Raw genomic sequence first — 18047 nt, 5'->3', positions numbered from 1 at the left:
CCTGGACAGCTAAAACTGTGTTTGAAGATACTTTACCATAAATGGCTCAGGAGATAATGTTAGGGCAGCTCATGTCCCTTCACTTAAAAGCACAGATCAGAATAGTTTAAATAGGTCAGGACAATATCTGTAGCGTCTAATTTCTAACAGCAACTACACACATTGTCTCTCTGGTCACATTTATTTTGAGTCACAGCTTTTGAAATACTTTATACTCTGAATTCAAGGAGCTGCGGGTGCAGATGGCTGAGTGGAAGAAGTAAGCAAACTACTTCAGTTGGCTCCCAAGATACACGGAACCTGATACAAAGCTGAGTTAATCGTTCCAGATTCTTTTAGACATCACACTTTTCCTGCATCTGAACACTTAGTATTAAGTGCTTGTCTGTGTGTCTCCCCTACCCTGGGGTCCGCAGACACACCCTGCTCTCCTCCTCTGGGACTGCTGCTTTCTCCTCCTAATCCCTCCCCCGCTCCAAACTCCCCGCGAGGGGAGCTGGGCGTACAGGAGGTGTTCCACTTTTAAAAGACGCCTGACTGTAAATGTCAAAGTCATAAATATTTAAACATTATTTTCTTTCAATTTCAAGTCAAGACTGGCAAGATGCTTCTAATTAGTCGTGGGCGCTCTGCAGGGCTCAGCGCCGGGAGGAGATGGCTGGAAAACACCTGTAGTTCAAGTGGCTGGGCCTTGGGGATTGGGGACCGGCAGGGCGGGGCCTGAGTGAGGCCCGCCCACCTCACACCTGGGCAGGCGGGTGGGGTGGGTCAAACTCCCTTTTAAGGTGTTCGCAGCCCCACCTCTTTCTCTTCAAGCTCTGGGTTGTAGGAGTTTGAAGGTTTTGTTATTTTTAACTCCATAGAAAGAAATAAAATGATCGTAAAATTATTTAAACTCAGTCACTGCGCCAAAGAGGGAAGTTCATGCTCTTTAATTTTTAAAAAAGAATTTCTGTAAGTTGTTTCTTCCGGGATTCTTAAGACCTGGATCGCAGCCGACAGTGCTTCCTTGGTCTGGACGCGCGGTGCAGTGCTAGGTAGGACATTGGGACCACTGGGTGACCTTCGGGGTCCCCATGAGGCATCCGTGGGCCACTCAGCGTGACAAAGTTCCCAGCGTGGTCCAGGAGCCTGCCTCCTCCTGGTCAGACTGGTGGAACCTGGTGGGTCTCCGGCCCTACTCTGGCCTTCCCCTTGTGAGCAGCCCTCCTGTCCCTCAGCCCAGCACTGCCCACCGTCACCAACGGCCCCAGTGCCCAGACCACCTCGCCCCACCAGAGACCCAGTGTCCGACGTCTGCAGCCTAAGCGATCCCTCCCCTGGCTGCGAGAGGTGATCCCGCGTGGCTGCCGCCCGGCCTGGGAGCCACTGTGACCCCTTCCCTGCGGGGCGGCTCAGGCCCAGGCCGCGGGGAGCTGGGGACACCACAGACAAAGGGGATCCCTGGGATCCCATCCCCTCCCCGCCCCTCCCTTCTCCTCCGGGAGCAACTGGGCCCCTGGGACCGGGCGGGAGGGCCCTAAGCTCCTGGGGCAGTCACTCTTTCTGACATTTTTCTTTGACCTTTGAGTAAATTCCAAGCGCTGCGGTGAGGCGCCCCCGGCAGGCTCCGTTCAGCCCCCCTGCGGGCCGAGTGCACTCGGCTCACGGTGGCCATCGGTTTTCCAAGAGGAGGACCAGCCACCCTGCCTCCTGGAAAAGAAGTTCGGCGGGCCTCGGATGCGCGCCTGGCCCAGGGCAGCCCCTGCGTGTTCACGGCCTCACCTAGAACCTAGCGACCGAGGGGAGCGCAGCTGCACCCCTGCGTGGTAACCCGGCGGCCGCGCCCACAGCCCTGGGCGTGGCTGGGTTCCTGGCTTCATCCTCCTCGCGCGCGCTTGTGACCGACGGTCAGGTGCGCAGTGATTGTCAGCCGCACACGGGACACTGCCTGTTCCCTTGGAGCCAGGCTGGTCACCCAGCAGCTGTGCCCCTCACGAGGCTGGGCAGAAAGGTTCGGGGAGCCCCGCTCCCAGGCACGACCAGGCACCGGGGCCCGCAGGGTCCTCCCGACGCCTGCGCAGGGGCGGGATAGGGCTTAGTGCCGGTTCCACGAGCGGACAGCGCAAGGAGCAGTGGCTGTCCCCGCCGTCTGCCGAGCTGCCTCCTTTCTGTTTGTTTGGCTCCGTCTGCCGAGGCTCCGTGGTCCCGCTGGGGGCTCGGCTGGCGCGGGTGGAGGGGGTGGCGCAGGCCGTGATGCTGGAGACCGTCCACCACTCAGGCGTCATTTGGGCGGCTCTCCCTGGGCGGCAATACCGTCCTCATCCTGCCCGGCCTGGAGCCTCGAAGGTGCCCGCGGAGAGCGACCCAGGCTGCGCCGTGCGCTGAGGCCGCGCAGCGCTGGCAGGCCGGGAGCGCAGGGCACTCCCCTTAAATTTGCCGCCGCCTCCTGCAGGGCGCGACCCCCAGCGCCCCGGGAAGCCTCGCACCATCCCGTGGGGTCCCTCCGGTTATTCGTGTGGTTTTGGCTGCGCCCAGGCGCGGAGTGTGAACGGGACAAGGAGGGATCCCAGGCGGCAGGGCCGGGGCCGGGAATGCTGACTGCCTCTGGGGTGGGTCTCCGAGCGAGTTCTTTCTGGAAGCGGCTGTGTGGCTGGGACGGAGCGGCGGGGATGGGGAGGGGTGTCCGTGATCCCTCCACGCGGAGGCGACAGCCAGCCGGGCACCAGCCACACGGGCCCTGCTTCTCAGCGCGCGGCGCGCTCCCGCCCCTCCCAGGCCTGCTCGCCCCCTCCACCGCCTCTCCCGCCCCCTACCCGCCCGCCCCTCTCCCCGCCCCCGCCCGCCTCCCTCCTCCGGGAACCTCCCGGTCCTCCCTGCCGCTCATCCAGGCAAGAAAATCCGGCGTCCTTTCTCATTTAACCCGCGTTTCCATTAACTCAGTCCCGGCACCGGCTAACCCTCGGCAGCGAAGGCAAAAGGAGGCTAATTAATGACCAGCTTTTCCAGTCAAGACCGGCGATAATTGCTCCGGTGGCCTTTATGATTACAAGATAAAACGGCCCGGCCTGACACGGAGGCCCTGTGTACACGCGCAGACGGAGGAAATGCAGAGCGGGGCCCAGTGCCGAGCAGAAAATTACTAATAGCGGGGAGATAATGAGCAGGCCGGCCAGGCGCTCCTGGGGGGGAAATCCATTTTGTTGCCGAGCGGAATTGGGTGGTGGCTAATTGTTGCCATCGCGTAGCCACCGGGACAGCAGCACAGCCTGGCATCCCGGTGGCCGCGGGGTGCGGAGTCCTCTCTGTCTCGCTGTGGCGCTTTTAATTGTTGCTAATAAGCCGCAGGACGCCACCAATGAGGGCGTGCACCAGACCCCGCTTCGCGCCTGGAGACCTGCGAAATGCACCAAAAGGACCCTCCACCTTACCCCACCCCAGAAACAGGGAGCTTGGGGCCCTCAGCTCCTCACATTTCAGGACGCCCAGAAGTGCGCCCCTGGCCCAATGTGTGCCCCAAGACCCGCGGTCCCGGCAAGGGAACGTGCTGAGGTGCGCAGGGCTGGGTCTGAGTCTGTGGGGTGACGCCACTGTGGATGCCTCAGGTGGCGGTTGCCAGCGTCCCGGTGAAACCTAAGACCAGGCCGCGCTCTGGCGTGCGCGCTGCACACGTCCCTGACCTCGGGGCTCCTTGCACACCCAACAGGTGGGATGCTCGCTCTGGCTAAGCTGTATCCCCTCCCACCTGTTTAAAGAAGGGATAGACGCCTGGCTTCACTTAAGGCATCAAATACTAGGTGTAGTTAAGTTTGAAAAACAGCCACCGTTAGGAAAACCAGAGCGGCGCCTCTCACTTCCCTGGAGAACGAGGCGGTCCTAGCGCGCTGCTCTGAACTGACCTCTGGTTGGGGGGAGGGCGCGCCGACTCCACTCCCGGGGTGACCGAGGCCCGGCTGTGGCTGAGCTTTACGCCTTAAGTTGCATCTGGAAAGGGGGTTGTTGAGGAAGGAGCGCCTGGCTGAGGGCTAACAGGCCCCTCTTTCCTGTTCTGCAGAAAAGCAAACTCAAGCTTCTGCCTCGCCGGGCCGAACGAGAGGACTCCACCAAGTTCGTGGCGCTCACCCTGCTGTCCGTCGCCGCCATCGTGGGGGTGCTCCTGGCCTCGGGGGTCATCTACTGCCTGCGACACAGCTCGCACTACCGGCTCAAGGAGAAGCTCTCTGGCCTGGGGGGCGACCCCGGCCCTGATGCCACCGCGGCCTACCAGGTAAAAGGCTTTTCTGTTACTGCTGCCCCGGGTCCTCCATGGAACAGACCGGTGCCTTCACGGTCTCTGGCCCCTCTCCACCCCCAGCCCTTGTCATTCTTCCTGGTTTGGGCTCCCTTTTGGGGACACTTGGAAACTTCTCCTTAGCGACGGGAAGGCCTTGCCGCTGAGTAGTCGGGCTCTGGGCTAATCCAGTGCTGTTCTGGGACCGTCCTGGCTTCGCTGTGCAAGCGGGTTTCGAATTAGACTCGTGGGATTACCTGCTGTTTCTCCTCGCGTGGCACCTCTGATGAGAAATGCCAGTTGTGAGACAGGTTGGTTGTGGGGATGTTCGCAGAGGTCCCTTAAATCTCCGACTCCCGGGGGTCTCCGTGAAAAGCCCATCGGCCTGACCCGTCGGCTCCCTCCTCTCTTATTTGGATAAAGTGCAATCTGATGCTGAGAATGGAAAGTAAACGCCGCTGTCTCCATGGCAACAGTGTGCGGCTGCGCGCTGGTGACGCAGAGACCGCGAGGGCCAGGAGGCGGGTCCAGCCCCCATCGGAAGGAACCGACCCCCAGGCTCCTGGCAGCGGCGAGGGGTCCTTGCTCTGTTCAGTCCCACGTGATGAACGGAGCCTCCGGTCGGAGCCACCCCGCAGACCCCAGATATAGACGCGTTCGTGCGAATGATTTCTCTCAACACAAAACATCATTTCCCTCCAAGTCTGTCCCCCGACTTGGGGAAGTAAAATAACTTGCTTAACGCTTGTTTTAAAAGTCGAGTCAAGATACACTTGTCAGAAATTCTCTCTCATCAAACCAGGCTGCGTCTTCTCTAATCTCATGGTTAGGACATGTAACATGTCTTTTAAATAACACCGTGTTTTACAACCGTGTATAGGTTATTCTTCTTCAACCACCAGGGTTACAAGGGGTCTTTCTAGAAAACTCTCCCAGGTTCCCTCTGGGAGCTGCTCCGAGCTGCCCCGACCCCGTCCCAGGGAGGAGTGGGTGAAGCTACAAAATCTGTGCTGGAAAGAGACCAGCGTGTAGCTTGCTCCCCCCGTTCCAAGCTTGGTCACTGTCTTTGAACGGAGAGAACCTCTGCATTTCTGGGGGCAGAGGGTCACAGCTGGGTCACTGGATCTTTTTCTCATAAAGAAATGGCAACTTCAGATGTCCGGGAGATGACATTTCCGTGGCCGCGCACGTAGCTCTGCCTAAAAGCAAAAGAAACACCACGTTTGAAGAAGGGGACTGGAAAAAATGTCACATGAACTACTAAGAATTAATCCAGAAATTCTATTGAGTGAGACCATCCTCGGCAGAGGACGGATGCCCCAGGCCACGCCTGTGCACGACATAAATAAATGATCACACCCGCTCCCTTCTGCATGGAAGAGCCCAGAGCACACAGGCCGATTTGAGGAAGCTCGCATCCTTTGATACACTTTGAAATTCGGATATAAAATATTGATAGAATGGGAAGCTTGGACTTGAATGCAGAAATGGCTGGTTTTGACAAAACGCGCAGTTAGAACTGAGTTTGTCATAATTAGCAGGGGAAAAAATGGTCCTGGAGACAGCTTTAATTAATAGTATCTGAAATTAAAATCATGCCCTTTCAGCAGGAAAATTGTTTGAGTTTCTTGGGGTGACCTTTTATGCTGTTCCTCCCGGGGGCAGGGTGGTTAAGTTGATATTGATTTTATAATGAGCTCCGGTTTGTTTAATAAGAATCTGTAATCCAGACAATAAATGAAATGTGTGCTTTTCTCCAATCCAGATTAAGATTCATAAAAAGAAAAAAAAAAGCCAAAAAATTTTTCTTTAAAAACATGATCTAGGAAAATTTAGAAATGAAATTAGTGTAAAGACTTTTCTGGGGGCTTACTTTTGAAATCACAAGAGAATACCCTTCAGGAGGCCCTTTGCTTGAACAGGGAGGTTTGCCCACCAAAGCAGACTCCTTCCTGGGGAGGAAAAGCAGGTGCTGGGCGGGCCGCTGTTCCGACCTGTTTCCGCTGAGTGGGCCGGACCGGCGGGGGCAGGGGTTTCCTGATGTTTTAACTCTGACTTTCGCTCGGTCACGCACTCGGGACGCACAATGATGTACCGTCAACTGTGGAACAACGCCGGGGTTGGGGCACCGACCCCCACACAGTCTAAACTCCACATGTAACTTTCAACCCCCCCCCCCCAAACTTCAGCCATCCCTTGCTCTCCGCAGTGGGTCTGCTCCAATCCTGACACACGCAGATGCTCCAGTCCCTTGGGTCAGTGGCGAGCACGCTGCATGCAGCCTGCCCTCTGCCCCTGCAGTTCCCAGACTCCCATCAGAAGTGCGGGTTTCCACCCATGTTGGGTGGAACCCACAGATTCAAAAACCCCACAGGGATGTGGAGGGCTGGCCGTATACATCTGCACGGACCCGCGTCGTTCAGGCCCCGTTGTCAAGGGTCAGCTGTAGTGACAGAGGGCGTCCCCGTCTGGAAGAGAGGCAGGTGTTCCTCCAGAGCCGGTATCCCTGTGGGGTTCCTGTGGCTGCCACTGAGACCCCCTTCAAGTTTAAAAATGTGCCTGAGACGTTTTTACTGAATATGGCAAGCCTACAACAATGATTTCAGGAAAAGTTATCTTATCGCGTCAATGCTTTATTTATTTTAAAATCCTCGAACTTCTGTACTTGGCCATGAAAGAGGCCGTGGACAGACCTCACCACCAGGCCACGGGGAACACTGAAGGGTTTAATATTCAGCCTCATTTCACGGGGACACGACGGAACCCCGTGACTCCTTTCGTGAAGTTTCTGAAGGAGGGAAAGTGGAGTGTAAGTGAGGGCACAGGCGAGCAGCCCAAGAGTGAGAGACGGCAGGGTGCTGTCCACGCGGAAAGTGACCCTGTAGGGAGGAGCTGAGTGTCCTTCTGCAGGGGACCGGCAGCCCAGGGGTCCTGAGAGACAGTCAAGGGGAGGGACGCTCGGAGCAGTTTCTGGGGCAGAGGCCCCGTGGCCTCAGGGTCCCTTCTCCCTAGAGAGTCTGAGAGGGGACCGCATGTCCCCATAAACAGCATCGCAGCAGACACTTCAGGGGAGGCCCTCGCGCTCACCCTTTGGAGAGCGCCCGTCTCCATCAGCCCGGGACACGTGTCCTCGGTGTTCGTCCCCTGAGGCGGCGGCAGTCTGCGCAGAACCCATGCAGCCAGGTTCGTGGCTGGGGCTTTGTGGTCTTCCTGAGGGACATGTGCACTTTGCCCAAACTGTGTCAGCCCTGGCCCCTGTGACTCTCTTGGTTGGAGCGTCATCCTGCGACCGACAGGTTGCAGGTTCGATTCCCAGTCAGGGTGGCAGCCGATCGATGCTTCTCGCCTGCATGATGTTTCTCTTTTTCTAAAAGCAGTGAGAGAATGTCCTTGGGTGAGGATTTAAAAAAAAACACTGCTTCAAAGCAGTGAGTACAGCTGGCCCTTGAATTGCACAAGTCCACTTGCATGTGGACTTTTTTCAGTAAATAGTCAGCCCTTCGTATCCCTGAGTTTCAGGTCTACAGAGCTACCAACCACGGGCAGAAAGCAGTGTTTTTATTCCAGACTGGGACCCGGCCAACGTGGGGGGCCAAGGGCACGCATCGTGCTGGGCCATTCTATGAAGGGACAGGAGTGTCCCTGGATATCGGTATTGGGGGGGGGGGGGCGGTGCTGGAACCAACCCCCACAGACACTGAGGGACAACTGCAGCTCAGTGTCAGGGCAGTCAGAAGTTATCCGTGGAGTTTTGACCGTGCAGGGGTGAGGTGGGTCAAGGGCTGACGGAATTTTGCATTAGAATCTAATGCAAACATGTGATTACATCTTTCTTCCCTTTCTCAGAATAGAACTATTTATAGACAGCCTTCTGAGTTCGCCCGTGAATCTGTGCTATTTCATTTGCACAACCTCTTGGAAAATTAAATCTTTGTTGATAGACTGATACTTTGACACTTAAAAGATGTCAAAGATGCCACCAGATCATCTGTTGAAGCTTCCTTTGTTCAAACTGGAAAGAATCGAGCATATTAACTTTTAGGGAAAGTGAGCTCCATCTTTAAAGGACATTTGCTAAGATCACAGAGGGAAGTTTGGTGGCGGTCTCCCTTAGAAAATGTAATGTTTTTCTACTAAATATAGAAAACATAATATATGTGGATTAAATTTACACTTCATTATCTAAAAAGCCAATTTCTTTACTTTTATTTCTTTTCCCCAAATTACCATGTGCTTTTGTGTATGTATCACGTAGACAGTTTATGTCCAGCCTTTGACTCGGGAAACCTTAACTGCTGGCCGCCACCGCTGACCAGGCCTCGGCAAGGGCATGAAGAGGGGCTAACGTGCTTTTTGTAAGTGACACATATGACGTCCTGTGTTCTTACAATAGAGGAAGACAGAGAAGAGAAGTGTCACTGAGGAAACGCCGAGGAAGAGAAGATGCAGGTACAGCACTGACTGAAGGAATCCACGCAGCCTGGAGCCCGCAGTTCAGACCTGTGTCCAGGGCCAGCTGTACACGTGTGTACACACGAGTGTTCACGTATACACACGCTCGCTCAGGACGGTACACAGGCTGGAAGAATGGTGGTGGGTGGCAGGAGTCTGCGCCACGCATGTTAGCAAAGGTCCTGTTTGTTGCAGCAGCGGTGGGGGCGGGGGTACGACCGGGCAGAGGACGCTGGCAGCGGCTGGAGGCCAGCTCCACCCTGGTCTCCCGACTCTCCCGACGGACATGGCACCCGTGCCCCTGGGGCTGTGATCTCCCGCAGCAGCCAGTGTCAGGTCTGCCACCCACGGCCCTCCCGAGGGCACAGGCTCCTGCGGCCTTTTCCGCAGCTCTCTCTCTCTCGCTGGTTTGTTTCACAGCAGCCAGCCGGTCTCCTTGTTGCTGGGCGGCCTTCGGGCCCAGACCCCGAGGAAAGCGTGCGTCCCAGGAGGGGCTGCCCGTGCATGGCACCGTGAGCCCAGACCCACCTGGCTTCTCACCTCCGGGTGCGGCCAGCTGGGCTCCTGCAGACAGGACAGGTGACATCGGCTTTTCCTCCCGGGCTGTGTGAAGGGACCTCCCTTGCTAGGGGACCTGTGTAATCACCAGGCACGGGATGGCAAGAAGGTGGGATGTTCCCGAGGTAGGTGAACGGGGACGCATTTCCTGGGATTTGCCGGCCGCACCTCGAGTTCTGAAGCGGTGTTTTCCTTCCGTGGGGACCGAGCTAAGCAGGGCCTTTCTATGCCTCATATGTAAACTTCCTGGTCAAATCACTTCTTCTGCAGTCAGTCAGCAAGTCTGTCCTTCAAAAATGGAAGGGCAGCCCTGGCCGGGTGGCTCAGTTGGCCAGGGCACTGGCTGTGCACCCAAAAGTTTGAGGGTTCGATTCCCGGTCAGGCCACAGCCAGGAGGCAGCTGATCGATGTTTCTCTCTTCCCCTCCCTCCCTCCCTTCCTCTCTCTCTAAAGTCAGTGACCATATCCTCGGTGAGGATTTAAAAATATATAATAAATAATAAAATAAAATGGGCTCTCTCGGCCTTAGCACCATCGGAAACCGCCGCGCTGTGAGCGCCAAGTGGGGGAAGAAGCTGCCGCGCAGGCTGAGGCGCCGAAGGACGAGGCAGAGGCCCGAGGAAACCGCTGGCTTGTGCGCCCACCGTGGGGGCCACAGCAGCAGAGGTGGGGCAGCCAGGGGCCAGCGACACTGGTGCAAGTGGTTGGACCTCACGCCTGTGATCTAGAACGTCTCGATGGCTCTAGAACGTTCACTGCCGTCTGGTCGCCACGACTGCCGTTGGAGAGACCCACCCTGCTCTGACAACAGCAGCCCCTTTGGGGTGTTGGCCCTTGACCTGCGACATCCTGGCCGGGTTCTGTCCTCGCCTGTGGCTGAAGGTGGACAACAAACCGTCTCTTCTGAGCTGAAGAAAAGAATGAAAATAATAAAACAGTAAAAATGGAAGGCTGCCCTGAAATACTAGGAAAGGACATGACCTTCTACCCCGACCAGTCCAGCCTGAGGGTGCGGCCACTCTGGCCGGGCCTTTGCAGACGCGGCTGATGGCACCAGCATCCGCAGGTAGAATTCTTGTGAAACGTGCGGATGCCAACGTGGTCCTGCGGGGCTGGGTGCTCCGTGTCATCACGTGGAAGCCGGTGCGGGCGAGGCTCTGCCGTGGTCTCCCTGCGCTCCGAGACCCCAGGAAAGGCCGACGTCGCTGCTGCGGGAGGTCCGTGGCCTCAGGGCGAGGAAGGGACCGGGCGCGGCCAGAGCCATGTCTGCACCCCCAGTGGGGCAGTGAGTCAGAGCCAGCAGCTCCGCGGGGCCGGCTCCAGGGGGTGCCGGACACCTTCCCACTTGTGCCGGAGTGTTTCCCGGAAGGCACACGTGGGCGGTGTGTTTTCCCCATAAACCCTAAATTTTCCAACATGCAGCACAAGAAGCGATGGCCACAGGCTATTCTCTGGTTTCTGCACCACACGGTTCCTCAAACACAGCTCCTGGGACGTGGGGACGGCGCCTGCAGGAGGCGGGGGTCTGCAGCCGTCGCGAGGAAATACTTAAACATGAAAGCAGAACAGGTCTCCGTCCCTGTCCAGCAAGCCCTTCCTCAGTCAGGTCACAGATCAGCTTAATTAAAAACAGCAGCCCACTCCGAGCTGTCTGGGAAGTAAGAGTGTCTGGGCTGCTGATTCTGGGGCCAGAGGCTACAGCGTGTTGTACGTCTGTCACTGCGGGAAGGAGGGAGCCAGCGTTGCCTCGGTGACCACTGAGTCCCCAAGTCCTCTTCTGTTCTGCAACTCGAGGGAAGAGGTGTCCCGGAGGCCCCAGAAGAAAGGGCCGTCCTCCCGCAGCTCCTCAGCCGGGGCAGGTGGGTGGTGGCCAAGGAAGGGGAACACCTGCTGGCCTCACCATGTCTGTCCTAGAAAAGTGAGAGGAGCCGTTCCACAGCCACCACACCTGGAAAGCCTGCCCGTCCTCACACCTGTCACCACCCTGAGCTCACACCAGTCACCTGGTGACGCGCAAGTGACAGGGTCACGCTGGCATCCCTGCTTCACATGTGGGGACCATGAGTATCAGATAAGTCCCAGGAAGGCCACCTGTTTCTCCGCTCAGTTCGTGATTTCTCGTAGACCAGAGTTCGTCACAAAACTGCGCAAAACATGAGCAAGCAACCCCCTCGGCAGTGATGATGGGTCAACAGCGTGACCCTCAGGTTGTGGGGGTGGCCGTGTGGGCTCACAGAGGACAGGCCCTCGGGCGACAGGGAAAGTGGAGAGGACGTTCCCGGCAGGAGGAGGACCAGGCCCTGGGTGTCCACATCATGGGGCAGACTTAGCGAGAACAGGCCGCGAGCCACAAGGGGCTGTGACGAGAGTGGACACCGTGGGGCTCACCCTGTTGTAGGAGGCAGCTGCCAGGACAGAGAAAGGACCACGCTGAGGTCCAGGGGATCCCTGTACCCCAAGAGTCTGTGCTCAGACCAAGGGCAGCCCCCAGGCCCTGAGGATGGTTGTCTTCTCCAAGCCCCTGGGAGGAACCCCACGGGGAAGGACGTGGCCGGCTTCTCCCCTCCCGTCCTGTCCAGGCTTCATGGTCTTTCCTCCTGCTGTGCGCTTCGCTCTTTAAATTCCTTCCTTTCCCCACGTAGAGCCGCAGGACAGAGGTCCCATCATACCTCCCGGCCCAGCCGAAGTGGAAAGAGGGAGCTCTGGGCTCTGCCCTGGGCCCCTGAAGGTCAGGCAAGGTCATGGAAGTGTCAGGGCGTCTCGGCTCTCAGTTCTGCCTGCGGACCCCTGGTGGCGGTGGCCACGTGAAAGGGCCAGGCTCGCGCTCAGCGCTGCGCATGCTCGGGCGTGAGTGCCCGTGGGAAGGGACGAGGCGGGAGTCAGGGAGGAGGGCCCAGGGCCAGGGGCCTGCAGGTCAGGGTTGACAGAAGGGGAAGCTTCACAAGAAGCAAACGCACCGTCAGGCCCAGGAGAGTCAGGCAGGTGACAGTGGCTACTGATGTCAAACAAAGGACTTTGCAGGACATGAGACTGGGTCAGCAGACCCAGCACAGGAGCCCAAATGGAGGACAGACCCCAGGTGCAGAGTGGTCCCAGGGGTCTGACCCCCCTTCTGCCCAGAGATGAGACTGACCTTGCCTTCGCTTGACCTTGACCCCCAAGTCCCTCTGGTGCAGAGTTCTCTGTGGCTCTCAGCCCCACCTCCTGCCCTCTCCCCTTCCCACCCTGGGGGCAGCAGTGCTGGGCGTGGAGTTCTGCCCATGTGGGTCCCGCGGCTGCAGTGGCCGAGGACAGCGTAGTGTCTGTGTCTGCACCGCGTGCACCTGTGGGTCACCCGTGAGACAGCCTTGGGCAGGCTGGGGGGCTGAACTTGGAGCTGACCCAGCAAGCCTGTGTCCAGAAAGTCGTTCCTTCCGATGACAGAAGCACGTTTGTGGAACAGGAGGGACAGCAAAGAACTTGGTTTTGCCTGAGTGTGGGTGGTCCACAGGGGGCTGGGGGGCTCAGGGAGGGCTTCCCAGAGGAGGTGAGCGAGAGGGCTCAGAGGGGAGCACTGGAGGTGGGGGCGCCAGGGAGGAGGGGGAGCCACGAGCCTGGGTTTGGGGCAAAGGACAGAGAAGTCTTCTCAGAGCGTGGGTTTGCGCCGAGGAGTGCAGAGACACGTCTGGAGGAGGCTGAGCGCAGATCGGAGGGCCTTGACGGGATTGCAGGCACCAGGCAGGGTTTTCTCACCTGTGGGGTCAGTCCATAGACGCAGGTGTGCGCAGCGGCGTCCCAGTCCCTCCTTCTGGAGCGTGACAGTTGAGGCTTTCCTGTTACGTGACAGAAGCTACCCAAGCGGGCTTCCCTTCGCCATTAGCACACTGTTCTTAAACCGTTGCTAAACATGGAATTCTCCAGGGGTCTCTGCTCTGGGAGAACAAAGGAGGGAATGTTGGCGGTTCTTTCTCTGTTCCAAGTACGAGACAGTCAGACAGATCACCTCCCATTCGGAAGGTATCCATGGCGAGAAAGTGTTCTGTGAGGGATTTCGAATGTCAATAACGCAACCGGTCAAACTTGGTGTCTGTCCGGGTGTGAGTCTGACTCTTTGGAGAGCAGGAGAAGGAGACCTGCAGATGCTTTTGTGACCAACGAGGCTGCGTGCTTGGACCCGCGTGATTCTGGGCGGCGTCTGCGGGACCTGGACGTGGAGCTCAGGGCGCAGCTCGTGTCGACTTTATGATGCTTCATCGCAAGTCCGTGTGAAAAGTTTATGCGGGAAATTCTGGGGTGACTCACAGACACAGGGTGTCGGTGCTGGCACGTGGCCACGGATCTCACCTCCTCCGATTACGTAAAAGGATCGGATTTGTTCTGCAGGGAGGCAGCCTGTCATTTTCATTTGTGGTAAAGACACCGAGGCCGACAAATGGCCAGTAAGGCGGCTCTGCTGGGGCCGCACCTCTCGTACTCCCACCAAGGTGGGCCCCCCTCACCGGGGCCGAGGTGGCCGTGAGTGAGCAGGAGGCAAAATGCTGGTTTGTCCCTAAAACAAAACTGACACTTGGCAGGCAAGTCATAAACAGTAAGCCACCCAGTCCGCACGGGTCCCCCCTCCCCAGCTTCCCTCTCCGTGTTCACAGAGAATAGCAAGACTCGGGGCTCCGGGCCCTGAAAATGTGGACGGGACCCAGGAGGCGCCTCAGACTCCTCTGCTGGTTGCTTTTGAAGTGTTGCTTTTCTGACCTTGGACCCTGTGCTTCCTGCTCCCTGCAGTCCCCCCCACCCACCCACCCCCGCCCACCTCGTGCTTCTGCAGATGGATTTTCAAGTACACCTGGAGTCTGCAGGGCTCAGTCTGACTCCAAGGGAGGCAGCCAAGCAGAGCCGGTGCCACTGTCCCGCCCTCCCCGGGCAGCTGTGTCCAAGCGTCCAGTGGCTCTGGGACCCTGTCCCCGGCATGGCCTCCCAACCCCCAATGCTCACTTCCTGCCACCCTCTCTCTTGACTCGCGACCCCCGCCCCGCGACCCCTCTCGGGGAGCATCGGAAACGGGGCTTCCTATCCAGGGTCAGCATCCAGCCCCTTCTCGGTGGAGGATGGACTTCTAGACACTCTTGCAGGCCTTGCAGTCGGAGCCCTTTAGTTCACAGCTGGGGAAACTGAGACCCAGTGGCCCGCCCGTGCCCCCCGGCGGCCGGGCTCCGCACTCTGCCGGACGCCCTCGGTGCGCTGCGGCATCGGGCAGCGGGGTCGCCGTTCTGATTCGCTGCAGACGGAATAATTGCGCCCCAGGGTGGCCTGTGGTTTCTGGAAACGCAGAAGCAGCTGCTTGGGGCTCTCGACCCCCAGCCCCCCCTCCCACCCTGCCCTTCGTCTTAATTAGGCCGCGCTGCTGAATGGAAAGACCTGAATACCTTTTGTGCTGCGGCCGCTCCTCGCGCGCTGGAGTGTCCCTTGTGCGTCCCCGTCTCCGCACCTTTGTGCCGCTGCCCCCCACGCTGGAAGCCCCCCCGCCCAGATCATCCCAGCTGCAAGCCCGCGCCCACCCACACGGCCCCCGGGCCTCTGCCGGCCAGGACCACCCTCAGCTCCCAACTCTGGGGCCCCTTTCCTCCTGCCCTTCTCCCCCGCCACATCCAGGGCCCCGTCTCCACCCTGCACTGCGTGTGGAGTGACCTGCTTGTGGGCGCGGGCCGAGGCGGACCCGGGTCCAGAGCTCGGCGTGCGCCTGCCTGTCCTGCCCTTCCCCGGGGTCCCCACGGCGCCCAGCAGGGGATCTTCAGGTGCAGGACGGAGCCGATCGGTACACTGAGCCGTGAGAACTCTCCGCAGCTGTGGCCCGGCCCCTCCCGCCCCAGCACCGTGGGCACCGCAGGAGCAGCGGGGAAATGCGGGTGTTGTGCCTGTCCAGGGAAGGGACAGTGAGAGTCATGACCAAAGACGGTGATTCATTATCTTTTGAACGAGAAGGAAACCAGGGAGGGGATGGAAGTTTCTGTAGAAACAGCTGCCCCTTCGTGGCCGGGCCGGGCAAGGCCGCTCCGAGGAGGCGGTGGCGGCGGCGGTTTGCCTCCGGCTGACACAGCTGTGGACCTGAAAAGTGAAGCCGTGCCCGTGGGCCCCGCGCGGCCCCAGCTCGGGGACGTCGTGCTGAAGCGCTGAACTTTGAAGGCGTCGCTGACGTTGCGGGAACCCTTGAGGCTTCATTTCGGGTGAGTCATCAGCCGCAAGAGCCAGGAGGCTGGGGTCTCCCCGACGGAGACCTCCTGCAGGAACGAGCTGGCAGGTTGCAGGCCTGCCGAGACCACAGGCGCGCCCTCCTGCACCTGAAATCCCACTCTCCGTCCCAGTGCTGCAGATAATTACATGGTAAATGTGGGTCACGGGAGAAGGAAGACGCTTGTTGAAGTCACACATCTCCTTCCCGTTTCTATTTGGACAACTCTGTCCTGGCTTCATCCGGATGCTCCCTACGGGCCGCAGGAACGAAGGGAGTGCACACCCCGGGTCCTTAGCAGGTGCGGCCTGTTTGGTTTACACGCGTCGGGTACCTTGTGGGTGGAGCTGAGCAAACAGCCCCCCTTCACAGCCTCCCCTTCAGGCAAGTGCCAAGTGCAAACTTGGGGAGACTGGAGGTTGGTCCTGCACCTTGCACCTGTGCAGAACAAGGACCCTTTAGAGCCATTGCCTAGAAGGACCCAGAAGGCGGGGGAGCAGCCCTCACCTTGTCGGAGGGGGATGCTCAGCCGTGGGCAACAGGCCCGGATTTTGTTCTGCATGCCGGCAACCTTGGGGCCCCGCCCAGCGTGGGGACGGACACCCAGGGCCCAGGGCTGCCCCAGTGATGTGGACAGTGAGTGGCATTTACTGCCTCCAATCTGCGCACGGTACCAAGGAGGGTGGAAAACAGGCAGAAATGTCCACTGTCCTCAGGTTTGGGAGGCACAGTGCAGCCGAGGTGGCTGTAGCTGGGGACAGGACAGTCCCGCGGCTGCCCGAGCGGCGGCGAGGTGCGTGGTGCATGGGGGGGCGTGGAGCGAGCCCCTGCCGGGAGGGGCGGCCCTTCTCCTCCGACTCCAGACCCGCAGCCTGATCTAGATTTAGAAGAGTGTGGAAGGTTGTGTTTACTTCTCTCCGTTAAAGTGTGTCTATGCCATTGTCTTGTTTTGAGAAAACACCCTGCAACATGGGGAGTGGTGGCTCCCCGCTGCTCGGTCAACAGGTCTCGTCACCGAGCTGCTCCGTCAGGTCCGGAATGTCATGGACGTGGCGCATGGCGTAAAGTGGCAGCGCGTGCGGCAGCGGGAGGCGGGCAGCAGCAGGGGGTCACCAGGGTGTCAGGCGGCGACAGGAGTCCGTGGGCCTCTGGGAGAAGGTCAGAATGCGCGACCACCCTGCACAAATTCTTGACCTGCTTAGGAGTTGTACCATGTGGTGTGTGCACATGCATGTGCATGTGTGTGTACACGTGTGCTGTCCCTCAGATTCCAGTGTCACCCAGGCATCCCTGCAGAGCCCATAGGAGGAGGCAAGGCAGTGACCTGGGTCACTTAAAGTGGGATGGGCAGGGAAGAGAGCCTCCACCTGGGGACAGGGCCCCCCGTGGACCCCGAGTGGCTTCACCCTCTGTCGGGGGAGGATGGAGGATCCTGTTTTCTACCCAGGAATGGCCGTGGCCCCATCCCTGGCCTCTCCTCGGACACACACAGGACCCAGAACACGGAGGGGCCCCTCAGCCGGCGCCCCGTCTCTCCCACGGCAACAGCGGCCGGGGGGCTGTTCACAGTAAGGATGTTTGTGCACCGGCCGGGGGTCCCGCCCCACCCCCAGCCCAGCGCTGGTCCAGAGTGTGAGCTCTCCTTCTCCGTCACACCTGCTTTTATGATGGGCTGGCCTGCCTGAGTCTGCTGGGGACCCAGGGGCGGGACAGCCACACAGGACACTGACCCTGAGGGGCCCGCCCTGCCCTGCTTTCCCCACCTGGGTGCCCGAAACACTTCGTTCTGATCACATTCAGTAGGTGCCCCGTGTCGGTGATTCTTATCACAAGAGCAACACGCTCCATTTAGAAAATCCAAACAAACGAAAAATCAGACGCGCACCACCTGTTCCTCCACCGCAGGTGGGGCCTGACCCCTTTCAGACTTGCTCCTTCTTCGCTGTGTTGACCTTTGAGGGTTGCTCTCCGTTATCGCACGCTGTAGCCGTGTCACGGCGATGCCATGCAGACGGTCCACTGGGGCTCCGCAGCGTGTGCCCCAGGTCTTTGCCGGACCGCGCAGTGCCCCCGGAGCTGGAGATGGGTCCCTCCCCAGAGAGGCCGGCCTTTTCAGTCTCCATGTTTTATCCAATCTGCCAAGTAATTGGCCTTCGCCCCTCTTGGCGCCCTAACGAACCATTTCTCTTTCTCCGGGGCTTTGTGCCTGTCCTCAGTTTGGCCCTATGACCACTAATTATGGTCCCCAAATAACCCACAACCCGCCCTTTGTGTCCACGCTCAGGCAGCCGCTGCTCTGTTCTGATTGTTCCTTGGAAGGTACAGAGAGGGTTTCTGCAGCCTTTGTAGCCTCGGCCTTTCTTTTGGCGGAATTTGAGGATGACAGGTCTTTTCTCCTAGGCTGATCCCGCGCCGCAATTTCCCCCATCAGATGAAGGTTTGAGAAGGGAGACATTTGCATTAAGTGTGTGGATGGATTTCTGCCCCCAGAATCCTATTCAGCTTACTTTGCAAAATGTGTTTCAAAGCAGAATAAAATCCTGAGAGGCTCTGCAGAAGGTGCCCGGGGCCTGGCTCTGTGTGCCG

At 58.8% G+C, this 18047-nt stretch overlaps 1 protein-coding gene across 1 annotated transcript in view; it reads left to right on the top strand.

The window, feature by feature from the left end:
* Positions 1-18047, top strand: part of PTPRN2 (protein tyrosine phosphatase receptor type N2) — a 367694-nt gene that overhangs the window by 299079 nt on the left and 50568 nt on the right. The window contains exon 13 of the mRNA XM_090287741.1: positions 4034-4246. Coding sequence (XP_090143867.1) covers positions 4034-4246 — 213 coding nt within the window. The remainder of the gene's footprint in view (positions 1-4033; positions 4247-18047) is intronic.

The sequence above is a fragment of the Furipterus horrens genome, unplaced genomic scaffold (assembly GCF_987537825.1).
Source record: "Furipterus horrens unplaced genomic scaffold, mFurHor1.1.pri manual_scaffold_9, whole genome shotgun sequence".
NCBI classification, from domain to species: Eukaryota; Metazoa; Chordata; class Mammalia; order Chiroptera; family Furipteridae; genus Furipterus; species Furipterus horrens.
This window is presented reverse-complemented; position numbering and strand designations above follow the sequence as displayed.